Here is an 18,911-nt window from a genome sequence, read left to right on the forward strand (position 1 = left end):
CCACCATCATCCTACATCCTTTCCTTTTGGTGTACTCATGGAATACAGATTCATTAAATGCCCCTTCTTCCACCCTAAAGCCCTAAACAGACAAACAGCAAAGATCTATATTTAGTGACTGAACTTGCCCTTTAAACTAAATAGTAATAAATTGCAAAAACTAAGTTTGTCTTTCTTTCTTGCGAATGATCCCTTCTGTTTATGAGGGTGATCAGAAGATAGCTGTAATAGGAGTTTCTGTCATGGTGCAATGGAAATGTATCCAACTAGGAACCATGAGGTTGCGGGTTCGATCCCTGGCCTTGCTTAGTGGGTTAAGGATCCAGTGTTGCCGTGAACTGTGGTGTAGGTCGCAGATGAGGCTCAGATCTGGGATCTGGCATTTCTGTGGCTGTGGTGTAGGTCGGCAGCTATAGCTCCGATTAGACCTCTACCTAGCCTGGGAACCTCCATATGCCACGGGTATTGCTCTAAAAAGACAAAAAAGAAGAAGAAGATAGCTGTGATAAAGAATTGATACTATCGAAAGATAAAATTCAGCCTTGGAATTTTTTGTTTGTTTTGGTTTTGGGGTGGTTTTTTTTTTTGGAATTTCAAACAGTTATATAAAGAGTGATAATGTATAAGATCAAAAATTCTTGAAAACCAGTTAAATATTTCCAATATCCAGTACCTTAAGGCAAACCAATGAATGCAGTAGATTTATTGCACCAAATTCAATAGAGTCCTATTTTTCATCAGCATTTGTTGTATAGTTTAAAATTTATTTCTTCCTTAAAAATTTGATCCATTACATGTTTTTTAATTTAAGCTCTATTTACATTCTAATCCAGAATATGAAAGTAGTACATGTTTATTATTGAAGCTATTTTTTTTATTCTTTTTTTTTTCATTTTTTCTTTTTTTGCTTTGCTTCTTAGAGCCGCACCCACAGCATATGGAGGTTCCCAGGCTAGGGATCTAAATGGAGCTAGTACTGCCAGCCTACAACATAGCCACAGCAACGCTGGATCTGAGCCGTGTCTGCGACCTACACTACAGCTCATGGCAACCCTGGATCCTTAACCCACTGAGTGAGGCCAGGGCTTGAACCCGCAACCTCATGGTTCCTAGTCGGATTTGTTTCTGCTGCACCACTACGGGAACTCCAATTATTGAAGCTATTCTTGATTAATTCATCTCCCCTCCCACAGTACACCAAAAATGGGGTCATTGCTCTCTTGTTAGCTTTGTGTTTATACTCCTGAAGAGCATTAAGGTTAGCAAAAACTCAGTGATCAAGGTCAGTTCCCATAGAAAACAAGCTTTAGGGAAAAAAAGGACTAGACTTATCAACATGAGTTATCAGAAAATAGTAATCTCATTATCTCATAAAAACAGGGACAACTGTAATATTAGTTATATATTTAAAAAATCAAGAACCTGGAGTTCCTGTCGTGGCGCAGTGGTTAACAAATCCGACTAAGGAACCATGAGGTTGTGGGTTTGGTCCCTGCCCTTGCTCAGTGGGTTAACGAACCAGCGTTGCTGTGAGCTGCAGTGTAGATCGCAGATGCGGCTCGGATCCCGCGTTGCTGTGGCTCTGGCATAGGCTAGTGGCTACAGCTCCGATTCGACCCCTAGCCTGGGAACCTCCATATGCCACGGGAGCGGCCCAAAGAAGTAGCAAAAAGACCAAAAAAAAAAAAAAAAAATCAAGAACCAGTTGAAGAAACAAGATGTGATGACTTATTCTCTAAAACTCCTTATTATTCCATATGTGCTCAATATCAGTATTTTTCAGGCATTTTTTTCTCTTCCAATGTCCTGTCTTTCCATAGTCTGTTCTATGTGCATTACTTTTGAATGTTTAGAGATAATTAATAATAGAGAGTAAGACAAATGCATGTTTAAAGCAATTTCAGAATATGAATAGGACAAAATAAAGACCTGAAACATAAATAAATAAGTAAATAAATAAATGTGCTCACACAGGCATACACATACACATGTATGTTCTCAAGTTCTTCATATTTGGAATTCATTTGGATCCATTTAGTTTTGTATCCTATCAAGCCAGAGATACTGATATTTGATTACTAGTATTATCTTACTTTTTTTTTTTTTTTTGTGACCACATCTACGGCATGTAGAAGTTCCCAGGCTACAGATCAAACCCAAGCCACAGTAGTGACAACATCAGGTCCTTAACCCACTCTGCCACCAGGGGACTCCTCTTAAATTATTCTTTTTTGAAATTTTTGATATTTTAGGGGTTCAGACTTCATCCCTTATTTTTGAGATATGATTAATTGGAATCTGGCGATTGTTAAATGTTATTTTTTTAATTCAAGTTTTGTTTAGTTTGTAAAATACTCCTTATGAATTTAAATCATATGGTTTAAAAATATTAGGCACCAGAAAGGTGAAATATACAGAACATTGATCAAGTTATCTATCTAAATTCACATGACTATTTAAGACATATTAATTCTGTTTTTTAAACTTTTCTGGCTTAAAAGTTCTCTAAATTTATTTGTGGAGCACCCCCAGAATATAAGTAGTATTAAGAAGCTAGTCTTCCTTTACAGGGGTCTTACATGCCATTTAGTGCCTAGCCATACTGTCCTGACATTACACTCACACCCTAGGATCTGCCTAGCATCCAGTCAACATGGGAGTTATACGCTATAGTACTTTGGTTACAATACTGAGACTGAGTCTTATGATCCATCCTAAGAGTGTAAAACTGCCATCTAGATGGGAGCCAAATTCTTCAATGTAGCTACACTATACAGGTCTTTTGTTCTTTATTGTCTATGATTTAGAAGGAAGTGAACAAAGAATTTCTGTTCATACCTCTCAAGCTGTTTTCCTAGAGTGTAAATCACATTTTTTTTTTTTTTTACATCAAGTTGTGAAAGTAATCATAGAGTTTAAGCTGGAAAAAGGAGTTCCTTTGTGGTACAGTGGGTTAAGAATCAGTGTTGTCACTGCTGTGGTTCGACTTTGATCCCTGGTCAAGAAACTTCCACATGCCGAGGGCGTGGCCAAAACAACAACAAGGAGGGAAAAAAAAAAAAAAAAAAAAGGAGTCCCCGTCACGGCTCAGTGTTTAATGAATCTGACAAGGAACCATGAGGTTGCGGGTTCGATCACTGCCCTTGCTCAGTGGGTTAACGATCCGGCGTTGCCATGAGCTGTGGTGTAGGTTGCAGACGTGGCTCGGATCTCGCTTTGCTGTGGCTCTGGCGTAGGCTGATGGCTACAGCTCCAATTAGACCCCTAGCCTGGGAACCTCCATATGCCACAGGAGTGGCCCAAGAAAATGGCAAAAAGACAAAAAAAGAAAAAAAACCATGGAAAACAGCTTGGGTTCAAACTTATTGTTTGACAGTGGAGATTACTAAGACTCTCCTTGTGTTATTTGTGCCTGCAAAATGGTATCTAGGACAGATCTAAGACCTCAGGAAATGCTTACTCAGAGAATGAAATGTGACCAGTTAGGCGACTTGCTCAACATCTCACAACTAAATAATGGCAGAGCTAGGGTCTAGAACCCAGCCTCCTGGTTCTTTGTCCCGCACTGTCCCCCCGGTTTGATGTCTTCTCACTTGAGTAGGTTTATCTTTATTAAAGTTGGAAGTGGCTCTTGAGCTTTAAGTTTCTATCCCTCATCCTATTTGTCAAATATTTAAAGAAAATAGTTGGAATATGTGCCTTCTTTTCATTTAGAAGGCTTACACTGAATCTTTTATGATACAGTTAATATACTGTAAGATAAAATATGTAATTAATCACCTTCTGCTTCTATTTTCACCTTTGTATGTATTTGATTATCCGAAATAGGATGCAGTTTTAAACTTGTATCGTTTTAGTGTTTCAGTGCTTTTTACTTATTGAAAATATCATTCACAGTTCCCTGGTGGCCTAGTGGTTAAGGATCCAGTGTTGTCACTGATGTGGCGCAGGTTTGATCCCTGGCCTGGGAACTCCCACATGTCGCAGGCATGGTCAGAAAGAAGAAAATATCATTCCTTTTTACACTTTTCTTTTGTCCTCTGAAATCCACCCTATCCCTTCTAGTGAAATGTATGAGAAATTGGACTTCCTGCTATGTCTAGTTTCTACACAAATAACTCTCAATATTTATGTTGCAGTTCTCAGAAACAGAGTTTAGAGCTTACCAGTGATCTCAGCATCCTGCAGATGACTAGGAAAGAGCTTGAGAATCAAGTGGGATCCTTGAAAGAACAGCATCTTCGGGATTCAGCTGATTTAAAAACTCTTCTCAGTAAGGCTGAAAACCAAGCAAAGGATGTACAGAAAGAGGTAAAGCGAAAAGACGTTATGAGCCCAATTATGGTTGGACTTAAAGCCAAAAGCAAATCAAATATTCATGCGAGTTAGAAATAAAGGGAAAGTCACAAAGTTGATACTGGGAACATCTCTTCCTGATTTCTAACTATGTATCATGGTCCAAATATAGAGAACTCATCAGTAAGGTTTGGTCTCAAAAATACAAATATACAAAATTACATTAAAATTTTTTCTCTGCCAACTAGTTCACCTGTATGAGAAGTCCTTTATACCAGATCACTCAGTTCATTATTTATCTTTCAAAGTCAGTATCATATTTAATTTAGAGTACTTTTGGAACGCAAGCTGGAGCCACATCATAGCGCTATCTAAACCCCTCAGTTGAAACTGGCCTAAAAAGTTGCTTATGAGAAAATTCACCTCGTACCCAGCCAGCCAAACACATTTTTTACTTTCTTTCCCCTGTCCCTTTTCCTCTTCTTCACAAATAGGCATGCTCACTTCTCATGTCATTTTGCTTATTAAAACCTTGACTTTAATGGCTTTAAAAAAATTATGTTAAAAATTGTAAGGGTTGACTTTGAAGCAGAGACCCACCCAGCCTTTTCCTAAGCAAAGCCTTGAATTTGATAATGGGGCAGTAAGAGCTTCAATCCATCCTACTAACCTTATACTCCTCCCTGCATTGACTTCTGGCCAGCTTAGGGTATGGAGAAGGCTAATGATTTTGATCTCCCCTGCAGGGTTCACCCCAGTTGTAGACCCTCTTAAATGAAAGATTCCTTAAAAACCGAAAGAAGTTGAAGACAGTTCTTTGTCTTTAGTGACAAAATTTCCCAAAATTGTTTTTAGAAGATCTGTTTAATCATTGCAGTTTTCCTTTGAACTTTTCTTTCCTTGTAGTGCCCTGAACTTGGAAATGATTATTGTTCTTCTGTCTTCATGTTTGTTCCTAAAGAAAAAAAAAACTGTAACGTTTTTTATTTACATGTGCATATTGATTTTGTAATATGTTTGTTTTTATCTTCTTGCTAAAAGATATGTGTTTGGGGAGAAATCTCATTTTATTTGGTTGGAACACAAATTTTGTGCCAAAGTAAATATCCTAGTATTTAATACTGTAAGCACTTTGTGTCCTTCCAGTCCACAGGCCATAATTCTTTCAAAATCTGGGAAGAATGCTGTGGTTGGAAGATAATTCTGTTGTATGTTACTCCGAATGCATTAGCCGTTTTGTTGCATTATTTGTTTGCCTGTTTTTGGTCACTGAGCAATCAGTGCAAAATGCTTTAACTGTTTCCACAAATGGCAGTGGCATGTTGTCACATCATCTAAATTGTTGATAGCCTTTGGTTTGCATTAAATGCAGCATATTTAAAAATATGTCTGATCTTGTCAATATGTTTCTTTTCTATTTTCTTGTTCAGTGTTTTCCATTGTGAAATGATGTGTAGTCATCATGCTCCTTTGTAATGTAAAATTGCTTCTCTTTCCGTTTGTCCTGATGTCAGCTACTGATACTAGTCTGTAACTAAAATGTTCTTAATGAGATTCTTAGTATCTGTGTAATCCACTATAAATGAATTACCACCTTTTAGTAATGCACATATATTTCCTTTCAACATTTTCCCCTTTTCTCCTTTCTCTCATGTAATCATACTTAATGTGCACAGTATCATGATTATGTATCTTCAGCACTGTCACAGGTTAAAATATTACGAACTAAGCAAGCCCCGATATGATTATTTTTATGAAGAAGAACCAAAGGTGTTGGGTAATATTGTGTGGTACTTCCCCACTCATCAAAACTGAGCTCATTTCTCACCTCTGTGTTAGAAAGCAAGATGGAGCAGAATGATATCCAAGGGAGGTGTGAAACTAAGGCTGTGAAGGTGACCTTTGTTCAGACAATTAAATTTTATATATGTGGCAGCTTTTATTTGAGCATTTAACAAAGAAAAAGAGCATGAGAAAAGTAAAGTTTAATCCTCACTATTAAGAGAAAAATAATGGTATACCCTCTTTATATTTGACTTTAGAAAGCATCTATATATTTGATTTAGTCAGAATGTCTGTAATTTAAGAATTCACAAAACATAGAGCACACAACTCCACCCTGCAAAGATTGACTTCGGGGAAAGTTGTTTGGCTTCACCATCTTGCCCTGGGGCCAGAGTCCTTCCCACCCTACTCACTAGCTGAAGGTAAACAGCAGGATCTTCTTGACTGAGCTGCCTTCCTGTCATTCTGCTCTACAACTCCTGGAACAGAGAAATGATTAAGTGCTTTGGTGTAAAGGGCAGACTGGATGTAAGAAGGGTGGTAAAGGAAAGTAAGGGAAAAATATGGTCAGAAAAGTACTTTTCACTTATTCTTTATTAGTCACTGTTAAGAATCAGATCATTGAGAATTGATTATGTTCTCAGAGACTTAGTGCAGACACTAGTCTAGGTACACTGAATTTGCTTTGGCAGCCTGCCGGTAACCTTCTGCCTTCTGGAAGGAAGTCCACAGACCCCACAAAAAAAGCTGTCAAGAAGTCCATGAATCTTACTCCTTAGTTCATTCTCTGGCATAATACCCAGACTTGTTCTGGGAACGTTGTTAGGTAGCAGGGAGTTCCTTTCATATTTTTACCTCCCTCTCTGTACTCGTGTCTTTCCTCTCACTTTCTGGTAAACTCACTGCTGACCCTAAACCTCTGCCCCCATCACTTCTGACTGACACTTTTATACATTTGCATCCTTAATATTTGTCTCTAGAATGCATAATGATGAGTGCCTGATTAATTACTCAGAGGTGTTTGCATTGTTCAAAAGCACCATGTAAATTGTGTCCTTTATTGAGAAATTTCTAGGATATAGGCAGAAAAGAACTGGGGACTTTCTAGCATAGATGGCTATATTTAGAGAAGAGGAGAAATCTTTCTGATATGCCAGACCTGTGGTATTATTATTATTATTATTATTATTATTATTATTATTATTATTATACTCATCCCTTGTCTTTCCTTCTAAAACCTTCAGATATGGCAGAGTGAGGCAATAGAGGCCAAGACAAAGGCACAGCCAGCAGCAGAACAGTCTTTGCTCTTTGAGAGCCCAGCTTGTTTGTATATGAAATATCTGGAAATGGAACCAATCTAAAATTTCTAGTTTCTGGGGCATTTAAAGTAGGGGCAAACCATACTGCATTTCATATTGCTCTCACCTGTGTTCAAGGGATAGTCTGTCTGAAAGTCAAATTAGATTCAGTGAACTGTTTTCCAGAGCAGGAAATGTCATGTTTCGCTATTGGAAAATGTCCATTGGAAACAGATTTTTTAAATTAATTTTTAATTGATGCTTATATATTTTAAGTAAAGAGAAATGTCCTTATTCCTAGTGATTGGTACCTTCAATATCTTTCTTTGCTTCCTTTTCCTAGAAATTCCTTATCTAGGACACTTTAATACCCAGTGATGCTGGGTAAAGGAAAGCTTAATGAGAGCTAACACTTTTTACTTCGAGACTCAAATAGCTTGTCTGAACATGACTTGCCAGGCTATAAACTCAGACGTCCTAAAACCTTGCCATTTAATTGGGCTATGGAATTTTTCTTCACTTGATTTTCTGTTGCTCATGTTAGAATTTTACTTTTCTCCTCTAACTCACTTAGTGGAAAAAGTGACGCCTTACATTAGAAACAGATGACACAGCAGTGACTTCTCTTATTTTTTTAACACCAGAGCCAGAAAATTCTTACATAGAATCAACTTAACATTAAAGACTTATTAGTGCAAATGATTCTTATTCTCCTTATAAAAGAAAGGCTTGACTATGGTGTTGCAGGTGACTAAATAGGGTCTGGTATATAAGCCTGACTAGAAGCATAACTTCATACCCATTTTAAGTTGAGTCTGCACACTCTTTTTTCTTTGCCTTTAGTATGAAAAGACACAGACTGTACTCTCAGAACTGAAGTTGAAGTTTGAAATGACTGAGCAGGAAAAACAATCAATCACAGATGAGCTCAAACAATGTAAAGACAACCTGAAGCTGCTCCGAGAGAAAGGAAATAATGTAAGTCTTTGCAAACTTGGCTTAGCTTTGATTGAGAGGCAGGTGAGAGCCCTGAAATTGATTTTTTTTTTCCAGAGGACTTTATTACTGATTTGACAACTAAGACCTGTAGTCTACATGAACTAGGCCTTTTATCACAAAATTCCATGATGGAATCAGTGTGCTGACAAATTTTTGAGTAAGAATTTGCGCCTTTAACCTGTACCCCTAGAAGAACCTAAGGAATACTTGGAGGAAGAGCCTTGTTTGCAAGAAAATAGTTTACCTAAGAACTGTCAGCTTCTCCCAGATGAACCTAAAGTTCTATCTCTAGGCCATCATCTAGCTTTTGTTTTTCCCCCTGCTGGGAAAAGAAGCTCTATCCCACTGGGGACCCACTGAAGAAGGAGTAATATATGTCGACTCCTTAGCATTTGGCTGTATCAAAAAATAGAAACTTAATTATGATATTCATTTTATACTACTAGTGTTCTCACTAAGACATATTCCTAAAAAGCTTATAGTGTCTTCTGGGCTTCCTGTACATATTAGGAAATATTTGATGAGTTCCTGTACAGGTTTGTGTGTGTGTATGAGAGAGAGAGGGGTGGAGGGAGAGAAAGAAATTGGAACATTTTTGTATAAATTGAGTTTAATATTCATTTGTATTTCATTTTCTAGACAGGCAGATGGTCTTTTAAAAGATGTTATACTAAGTAAATGTTGTGTTATACGTTTTAGTGATCATTGCCTTTGTGGGCCCTAACTGGTGGATGTTCAGTGTGGTTGATTGTGCTGTGACTTATTTCAAACCCTTGTCATGGCTTGGACACTGCAGTGGGCCTGAGCCACACACTTCCCATGGAGGAAGGCACTCTGCTTAACTTACAGCACAAGTACCAAAGAGAGATGTTGCATGGCCATCCAGTTACAGTCTCACTCTGAATGCTCATGCGTTGTGTCCAACTGTCCTTTGCTAAAGAAAGTCTTAGTTTAAAAAAAAGACTTGTGGCTTAGTTAGAAGCCTTTTAGAAATTGATGAATTGGGTGTGGAGACTTTATGATAAGCAAAAATGGATTGCATTTATTTTAAAAACATCAGTCACAGAACTCTTCTGAAATCAGATCATAATGGTTTGGTCACTCTCTCTTTTGTGTTAATTTATCTCTCTCTGATTTTGGAATTTCAGTCCACCTTCTATTAAATTAACCTGTGAAGACATCTAGCATAACCAGAATGGATCCCCCTGTATGATTTAGAACTTTTTTGAAAGTAACCTTGGGATTTCCCGTCATGGCGCAGCAGAAACGAATCCGACTAGGAACCATGAGGTTGTGGGTTTGATCCCTGGCCTCACTCAGTGGGTTAAGGATCCAGCATTGCTGTGAGCTGTGGTGTAGGTTGCAGATGCAGCTCGGATCTGGTGTTGCTGTGGCTCTGGTCCAGGCCGTCAGCAACAGCTCTGGTTGGACCCCTAGCCTGGGAACCTCCGTATACCTCGGGTGCGGCCCTAAAAAGACAAAGAGACAAAAAAAGAAAAGAAAAGAAAGTAACCTGCTCTTATTACTTATAGTTATACAAATAATTTACTTTGGGGTGAATTTCCTATTTTTATAATAATAGTAATAAAATATTACTCTGTAATAACAGTCATTGTAGTAATTCCCTTCCAGTTTAAAAAATTACTTATAGGAGTTCCCCTTGTGGCTAAGCAGTAATGAACCTGACTAGAATCCATGAGGACATGGGTTCAATCCCTGGCCTTGCTCAGTGGGTTAAGGATTCAGCGTTGCTGTGAACTGTGGTGTAGGTTGCAGACGCAGCTCAGAACTGGTATTGCTCTGGGTGTGATATGGGCCAGCAGCTACAGCTCCAGTTCCACCCTAGCCTGGGAACTTCTATATGCCTCAGGTGTGACCCTAAAAAAAGACCAAAAAAAATTATTTACATTCTGGTAACATAACAAAGCCCTGAGACTCAGCTGCCTATCTTTATATTACTAAATGTTTATCATACATTGTGTCAGATCTCTTCCTTGATTTAGGAGGCATGCATCACCAGACATTTATTTTTTAAGCTTGCATACAGTACTGTCTCAAGCAAAACAGTTTCGGTTTAAAAAAAAAAAGAAAAGGTTTTGATAGAGGGATAAAATAACCTTAGCCATTTCCAAAGGAGTCCATTGTCAAAGAATGGATTCCAAACGTGGAACAAAAATAATATACCATCAAGCAGAGCATCAGTTGGTGAAGTTTTAAACTGATAGTTTGCCAGCTTACACACCACAATCCATCATTCTGGATTTTATTAGATGTCTTTAAAATGTCTTTCTACCCTTCCTTCTACCCCCCTGGATTCTAAATCATCTTATCTGAATTTTTTATGGCATAAAATGATTTTAATATCCCTTCCCTTCTTTAGCCTTCCATATTACAACCCGTCCCAGCCGTATTCATCGGCCTATTCCTGGCTTTCCTGTTTTGGTGTTTCGGTCCATTGTGGTAGAGAAAGGTACAAGCACTACTGTTGAGTCCTTGTCTGTTCGTCCCCGTCACCTGTTTGTGCCATATTTGTAATATAGTGCATGGCAAAACCACACAGGTATTTTGTTACCTGAAGCAAACCCTTCATCTAGTATGCCATGTATTGTGTCATACAAATGAACTGAACAGTAGTCAACTAATCACATAACACTTTGTCTTGTTTCCTCTGTAGTAATGCTAACCATGAATTAATTCCAACCTAACCAGATGTTAATATGCTGACATTAACTGAGTCTTTGTCTTTAGCAAACTGGAGTAAACTGTGAATTGCTGCAATTTAGTATCCCCTTCCCAATTGTGTGTTTAATCAGATTTGAATGAGAAATGAAGAGTTTGCCTCTGAAGTTTTCAGCAAGCTTTCTTCCCCCTCCTGCCTTCTCTCTTCTTTTCTGTAGTGTAGAGTTTCATTGTTTCAACTTTTTGCCTATATTTATGCTGTGGCTATGAAGATGATGAAGGATGAGTGGCATAATTGGCTCACAATCTCAACCCCAACATACATTTACTTGTGAGAGTATAAACCTATCCCATACCTTTCCGAGCCCTGATCTGCAACCTCACATTTCCTTAAAAACCAGCTTTTTCAATACAACTCAGAACACTAGTGAAAATATCAAACAAAAGAAATTGGTATTATAAAGCCCTCTGATAGCAAAGAATAGCCCCATCCATGCTTGCCTCCAACAAGGATGCATGTTAGTAGAGCATATGAGACAGTTACATGACATTATTACACTGAACATGGTCTTTACCAAGTCATCAGACAAGCAGGGTCCCTAATAGCACTTTCCCATCTTGAGCCTCTTCTCATTTTGCTTAGAGGATCAAAGCTTAGACCATTTTCTTTCTATCACCTTATCCACCAGCTCCTTGTATAAAACTATGCCAACATATGAGTCTTGTTTTTATCAAGGAGTAAACATTTTAGGCAGAAACATACTCCAGGCATTTATGTACATCAGTTAGTTGTAATGTATGGATACCAGAGTAAATAAAACAGGCTGAGCCCAAAGGATTTCTTACAGAAGATACTACTTGGTTTCAAACAAAATTGAAAACTGCGCAAGACTTTTCTGAAATGTATTAGGCTTCCATACAACGGTCCTCTAAGAGTTCTGCTGTTATGGCTCTCTTCACACCTGTACTCTCACTTTTTTTTCTTTTTAAAATTTATTCTTGTGCAAAGATAAGGTTTTTCTAATATTTGTTAAGTATTCAGGACTCCCTGGAACCAAGGGGTTAATAGGTATGAAAAAAGAGGGGAGAATGTGATATTGACTCTTGGTTTCTTTCCACACAGAAACCCTGGCCCTGGATGCCCATGTTGGCTGCCCTGGTTGCAGTGACAGCCATCGTGCTGTACGTGCCAGGTCTAGCCAGAGCTTCTCCATGAGAGCGTTTCTTGAGTCTGTACACCGTCCTCCCTCTAGAAGCTGGCACCACACTCGTGCTGGGGACAAACAGAACCATTTCTTCCTTTTTACCTCTTAAAACAGCAGAAGTGCAAGAATACAGCTGTAGGGTCATTGCTTTAAATTATATAAAATGTACCTGTCTATAAAGAGGATATAAAATTGTGACTTTATTCTACTGTAAGCAATAATTTGCTTGCAATTTTTCATGTAATTTTTAACTTAGTATGTTGAAATTCTGAATATTATGGTGGCCTAAAGTAGGCTTCTTGGTACACCAAATTATTTATAACATTAAATTTATGGGTATTTTACTCTGAACTCTAATGGCCAGATAATTCATTTTTCTGATTCGATACCTACCCAAACCAAACAACTGATACATACATGGGAAGAGAGGCCCTGTGTGCTCAGTGCCTATGAGTTTGAAATATATACACATATATATATTTTTTACATATTTACGCCATTTTTACTTGTTATAAAACCACTGAGCTATTGGGAACAAGACTTAGAGACAACTATTTGCGTGGATTTTTTTTTTTTTTTAAGGAGAAATACACTTGGAAAATATTCTGTTCTAGTGATAATTTGGGGAATATGTGCACGCTTGTTCAGCCTTAATATGACTTGACGATGTGGAGGACATCAACTTTGAAAAACTTTCCATGAGAGTGTGTATTTTCTTGAGCAAACTGAAGTATTTCTGGGAGCAAAAACATAGTAATTATACAATTTCAGTGCAGTAAACCAAACTGTTGAGTCAATTGGAATGTAATTTATTAAACCTCATGTATTTAAAGAGATATTTTCTTTAAAAGCCAAGTTACTTTCTCATATACAGCATTTTAGGAAGCATGATTTTTTTTTCTATCATCTCTTCCTCCAAGCATGTTTAATTAAAGAAAGAATTAATATCTCTTTAGATAAGCTTTTACTGACTTAATTTGGTTATGATATTTCAAAGCTAATTCATGTTTGAGGTGAGCTGTTGACACCTACCAACAGATTTCCTGGTTGGGTATGCAAATGGTTATTTTCTTTTTATTGTCGTTAATTGGGATGTTCTGTTAATGAGAAGTGCTATTCCCAAGATTAATAGTGTTCCATGCACAGTGAAGCACCTAAACACTGCTTGATGTTACAAATTTAAAACACGGAAGTGAAAGTTTAGCTATGGTTTTGTGCGGCACCACAGTTATGTCAATAAAGTTTATTTAGGTCATAGACTATCCTAAAGTATCACATAGTTAAATTTTTCAGTCAATGAAGACTGGGAGGGAATGTCAGTGAATTGGCTTGAATGTTCTGTAGCAATCCACAGGCCTAGCCAAATATTGAAAGAGAAGTTTAGGATATAATTTGCCTTGTGATGTTTGGAAGTCATTGTTTATACTTTAAAGGTTACATTTTAAGCTATTGGGGGTTTGCTTTCGGGAGGATCACTAGATTTATGGAGGAATTAGTCACAAATGACTTGTAGAAATTACTGTCATGTAGTTCATTTCATCATTTTCTGTTGCAGGAAGCCACTCCACCACAGAATGCTAATATGCCAGTGGTACCCAGTACCTCTTGTATATAGGTTATTGCAAATATTGTTCTGAAATGCTTACCTTCAGAATTACATTTTTTAAAGTAAATAATTGTTTTAAATCTATTTTGTAAAGATATAAAGTACAATAGAATTTCTGGAGTACAAATTAAACTATTTGCACTAACACACATGATGTGCATGATTTAATAAAATAACTTTACTCTCCCTATGCATTTTTGAGTTGAATATCATTGAAATTCTTAGTCCTGCCTCTACTATTGTATTGTTAATAGTCTTTTCTTGAAATGACTCTTTATGCAACATAACATATGTTTGGTGTTCTTTGGGGCTCTAAAGAAAACCCTGAGCTGCTTTCTCCATGTTATTAGCTGTTTATATGACTTACTGCTCTAATTTTTTTTCCTTTTACTACTCTAGTTATTATTAAAACGTGACTCACCAGGCAAGTCTCTTTAAAATGTAAAGCCTAGTATCAATATTTACTTTATTCAAATTGAATAAATGGGTTTTTGTAGTTACTGACAGTTTTTCTTAAGAATATAAATGAGCCTATTCATAAGTAGTTTACTTTCAAGTTAAATAAAGAGTAGGATTATTCACTGGTAGTGATAGAATCATTAAGAAAATTTAATCCTAGCAGTTAAGAATTGAACAGCCCTATAATACATTTAAAAATTATGCTAAAGTGCTACATGACTAGGTCAGAAAATGAAAAGAACATGGTGTTTAAAGCTAAACAGATCTGTATTGGCATCCTGGCTCTGCCTTTTATCAGCGGTGTTACCTTGAGCAAATCATTTTTCTCCGAATCTCTACTTTCTCATTTATAAAATGGGAAGAATAACATCTATATTTTAATAATATGAAATCTTAAAAGATTACATATGTGAAGTGTCATTTAAGTGGTAAGTAAGAGTTTATTAGAATGTCATACTAGGAAAAATACTGCAGATGCTTGTTTTAGGTGAACCAGTACAGCTATTTAAAGTGAACTTATTGGAGTTCCCGTTGTGGCTCAGTGGTTAACGAATTCCACTAGAAACCATGAGGTTTTGGGTTCAATCCCTGGCCTTGCTCAAGTGGGTTAAGGATCCAGCGTTGCCGTGAGCTGTTGTGTAGGTCACAGACACAGCTCGGATCTGGAGTTGGCTGTGGCTGTGGCTTAGGCTGGCGGCTACAGCTCCGATTAGACCCCTAGCTCAGGAACCTCCATAGGCCGTGGAATCAGCCCTAGAAAAGGCAAAAAGACAAAATAAATAAATAAAATAAAGTGAGCTTATTGACTCAACTATTGAAATTTTATGTGTGGATGAGATACAACGGCAATGTAATGAGTCTTAAGAAAGCATCCACCTCAGATCATCCCTTTCACATGTCTTTAGGAAGTAGTGTGCTTGGTTTGAAAATGAGCCAATTGCCTACAACAGTTTGGAATTCCTGTTGTGACTGCCTTCAGGTAGCAATTTTGAGTCACATATGAAACCAGTCACATTACTGAGTAATCAAAGGCTTTCAACCAAAAATAGTGTTGCCTCTCTAACTTTAATCACCAGGCTTGACCCCCAGTGCTTTTGGCTACTTCCAGTGATTATATCTACTACCAGAAGGATCAACCGTATTAAAAATGCAGCCTTGCTCCCCCCACCCAAATTCATGTCTAGAAGTTTTTACTGAGGGTCTAATTGTGTGTTCAGAATTTTAACTATGAGGACATTAGTATATTTTTCTGTAACAGTGATGGGTAAACAACCTAAATACCCAACAGTGGTTCATTGGTTAAATAAATTAGTATTGCAACCCTACAGATTATTTGCTTGCAAAGTATATGAGAAAATATTCATTACTGTTTTAAGTAAGAAAAAGGTTACCAGTATAGAGTAATGTTGACTTTATAAAGAAAAAAAAAATGGCATACAGGATAAGTTTATAGCAGGAGAATCCAGGCTACTCTAGTGCTTCTATCTGTATGATTGAGGGTCAATTATTTTCCCTTTTTATGATTTCTGATTTATTTTTAATAGTAAGTATATGTTGCTTTTGTAAGTTTTTAAAAAGCTCTTTGGTTTTGCTTTTAGTTTAAAGCAAAAAAGAATTCTACAAAATTTTAAGTTGCTTTTGATAGTTGAATAAGTCACTTGTCAAAATATCAATGTTTAAACAGATTAATATTCATTTACACTTATGAATTCTGGTGTGTTCATTTAAAAATCAGTCTTATAACTTTAAACATGCTTTGTATATATGTACATAGAATTAAAATACTGGAACAGGGAATTCCCATCAGCAGCTAAATCTGACTGGCATCCATAAGGACACAGGTTTGATTCCTGACCTTGCTCAGTGGGTTAAGGATCCGGCGTTGCTGTGAGCTGTGGTGTAGGTCGAAGGTGCGGCTTGGATTTGGTGTGGCTGTGGCTGTGGCTGTGGCTAGCGGCTAGAGCTCTGATTCAACCCTTATCCTGGGAACCTCCATATTCCGCAGGTACGGCCCTAAAAAGCAAAAAAAAAAAAAAAAAAATACTGGAAGAGATCTTTGCAATCCATTCTCGCCTTTTTGCCTATCAGGGGGAAAATCCAGAGAATTTTTGATGCACAGTCAGAATTATAGTTATAATGTTGAGAATGAAGATGATGATTTACTTTTTTGCTACTCCGCATTGTGTCTCCAGGCTCTGATGATTTGACATTCATTCACTTAGCAAATACTTTGTGAGTGTGTATGTATGGAAGTACCCAGGTTAGGGGTTGAATCACAGCTGTAGCTGCCGGCCTACACCACAGCACAGCAATTCGGGATCTGAGCTGCATTTGTGACCTACACAGCTGATAGCAGGGCCAGATCCTGAGCAAGGCCAGGGATCTAACCCATGTTCTCATGGATATTAGTTGGGTTCATTACCACTGAGCCATGACAGGAACTCCTATGCAAATACCTTTTTTTGAGTGTGTGATGTGAGGCATTGTGCCAGGTTCTGGCAATACTCAGTTCCTATTACAGAGGGGAAATAAAGGCAAGAAATAGCTTGTGGCATAGAGGGGAAATAAAGGCAAGAAAGCTGGCAATTACAATATAGTATGCTAGCAGAAGACATAGGAGCCTGTGGAACCATAGAAGAGGTGTGCATTGCCTCTCACCTTCAACCACCCAGCCCTCCACTGCAGAGCTCTCTGATTCCAGAGCCAAAGGTGAGTTTCCCTTCTAGATAGTCTTCTAGATAATCTGGGAGATATGACTGGTTTCTCTCAAAGTACTTGGATTTATAATCAATCTGAGATTGATTTTATTAGAAAGCATATCAAAGGATTTATGAACTGTCCTGGAGTTTTGCCCAGCTAAATGGTTTGTACTGTACCTTGCAACTAGTGAAGGATTTTATATATGCATTATCATATATATGTCTTCTATATATATATAAACATTTCAGATACACAGTATTATAATTTAACATCGGTATACACTACAAAGTGATCACTACAAGTATGTTACCATCCTTGACCATGCAGTTGGACCTCTTTCACCCATTTTTGCCTATCCCCCAATACACTTACCCTCTGGTAAGAACAGATCTATTCTCTGTATCTATGAATTTGTTTTGTTTATTCATTTGTTTTTTTTTTTTTAAGATTCCACATATGAGTGAAATCATACTTTCTATGTCTGACTTATTTCACTTAAGCATAATACCTTCAAGATCCATCCATGGATTTTGTAGCATCCATGCCCTCCACATTGTTGCATTATTTCTTATGGCTGAATATTATTCCATTGCATATATACACCACATCTTCTTTATCCATTCACCCATTGATGGACACTTTGTTCCTATATCTTGGGTATTAAGATATGTGCATGTGTGTTCTTGAATTACTGTTTTGTGTTTTTCGGATAGATACAAAGAAATGGAAAGCTGGGTCATATGGTAGTTCTACTCAATTATTTGAAGAATCTTCATACCATTTTTTATAGTGGCTGCACCAATTTACAGTACCACCAACAATGTACAAAGGGGTCCCTTTTACCCCCATTCTCTCCAGCATTTGTTCTTTCTTCTTTTTGATAATTAGCCATTCTAACAGGAATGAGGTGGTATTTCATTGTGCTTTTGCTTTGCATAAGCCAGGGAAAAGTGCCTTAGCCAGGCGGGTTCTTTGAAAGCACTCTCCCATTAATGGGCTGGGGAATGGCTTGAATGAAGCCAGTGCTCACATGAAGGCAAATGTTCATCCTATCTTTTTGTATGTGTTTACAGTGCTGCTCATTCGGCAGATTAAGCAGCTATATATTTCTTCCTAAAGATTTCAGCCCAGATCTTGTGTGGCGTGTTACCTTGTCATGCAAGGACACTAAGATAAGGCCTGTGAAAAAGACCTGAGACTACAAGCAAAAGAGACTGGGGGTTGAGGGTTGGAGGAGTAAAGGAACTTCTGGTTATGCTCCCACTGTCCACAGTTGCTGTTCATTTCTTCTTTTCATTTTGACCTCTTGAATTAGCCAGAGTACATCTAGGTAGCCAGACTTCATTTAGCAAAGCTTCAAACTTCTATGAAATTATACCCTAAAGGGTTTTTTTCAATCCTAAATTTGTATGTATTTATATGTCCAGTTATCTTGTTCCACATAGAATTTGAGGCAGACATGTCTACTTGGACAGCATTTTTTTTCCCTTCTTAAACGGCAGGGATCCATTCCTGCCGCACCGAGAACCCTTCTTCATAGTGGACTCTTTAAGTAGATAAGGAGCACCAAAGGCACTTTAAAAGCCTCGACAATTTCCACTTCTTAAATCACAGGTTTCTGCTATAAATTACTTCGCTATTCATAAGATATTTCCATAGTTATGCCGTTCTGGTTTTGGTTGAAAACAGGCTCTGAGAAAATTAGCCCATGCTTAATAAACTTACCCCATATCTTTCACCCATATTATAGTCCATAATTTTCAAAGAGTTAAGGTGATTTGGATATTCTGAACAAAATTTTTATTTCTTCAGTGTATGTAGAACCGATCACATTTTTGTCTATAAACTAAATTTGATTTGTTACAGTTTTAAAGTTGGAGA

At 37.5% G+C, this 18,911-nt stretch overlaps 1 protein-coding gene across 30 annotated transcripts in view; it reads left to right on the forward strand.

The window, feature by feature from the left end:
* Positions 1-14,061, forward strand: part of SLMAP (sarcolemma associated protein) — a 149,268-nt gene extending 135,207 nt beyond the window's left edge. For 16 of the 30 annotated variants that reach the window (XM_047777567.1, XM_047777715.1, XM_047777630.1 and 13 more), the window contains 3 exons: positions 4,140-4,311; positions 8,226-8,360; positions 12,184-14,061. In XM_047777567.1, coding sequence (XP_047633523.1) covers positions 4,140-4,311; positions 8,226-8,360; positions 12,184-12,276 — 400 coding nt within the window. In that variant the 3' untranslated portion in view covers positions 12,277-14,061. Of the gene's footprint in view, positions 1-4,139; positions 4,312-8,225; positions 8,361-10,761; positions 10,852-12,183 lie in introns of all 30 variants that reach the window. The other 14 variants (XM_047777595.1, XM_047777734.1, XM_047777604.1 and 11 more) reach the window with 1 other exon arrangement.
* Positions 14,062-18,911: the final 4,850 nt, after the last annotated feature.

Source organism: Phacochoerus africanus, chromosome 1 (genome assembly GCF_016906955.1).
Source record: "Phacochoerus africanus isolate WHEZ1 chromosome 1, ROS_Pafr_v1, whole genome shotgun sequence".
Taxonomy (NCBI): domain Eukaryota; kingdom Metazoa; phylum Chordata; class Mammalia; order Artiodactyla; family Suidae; genus Phacochoerus; species Phacochoerus africanus.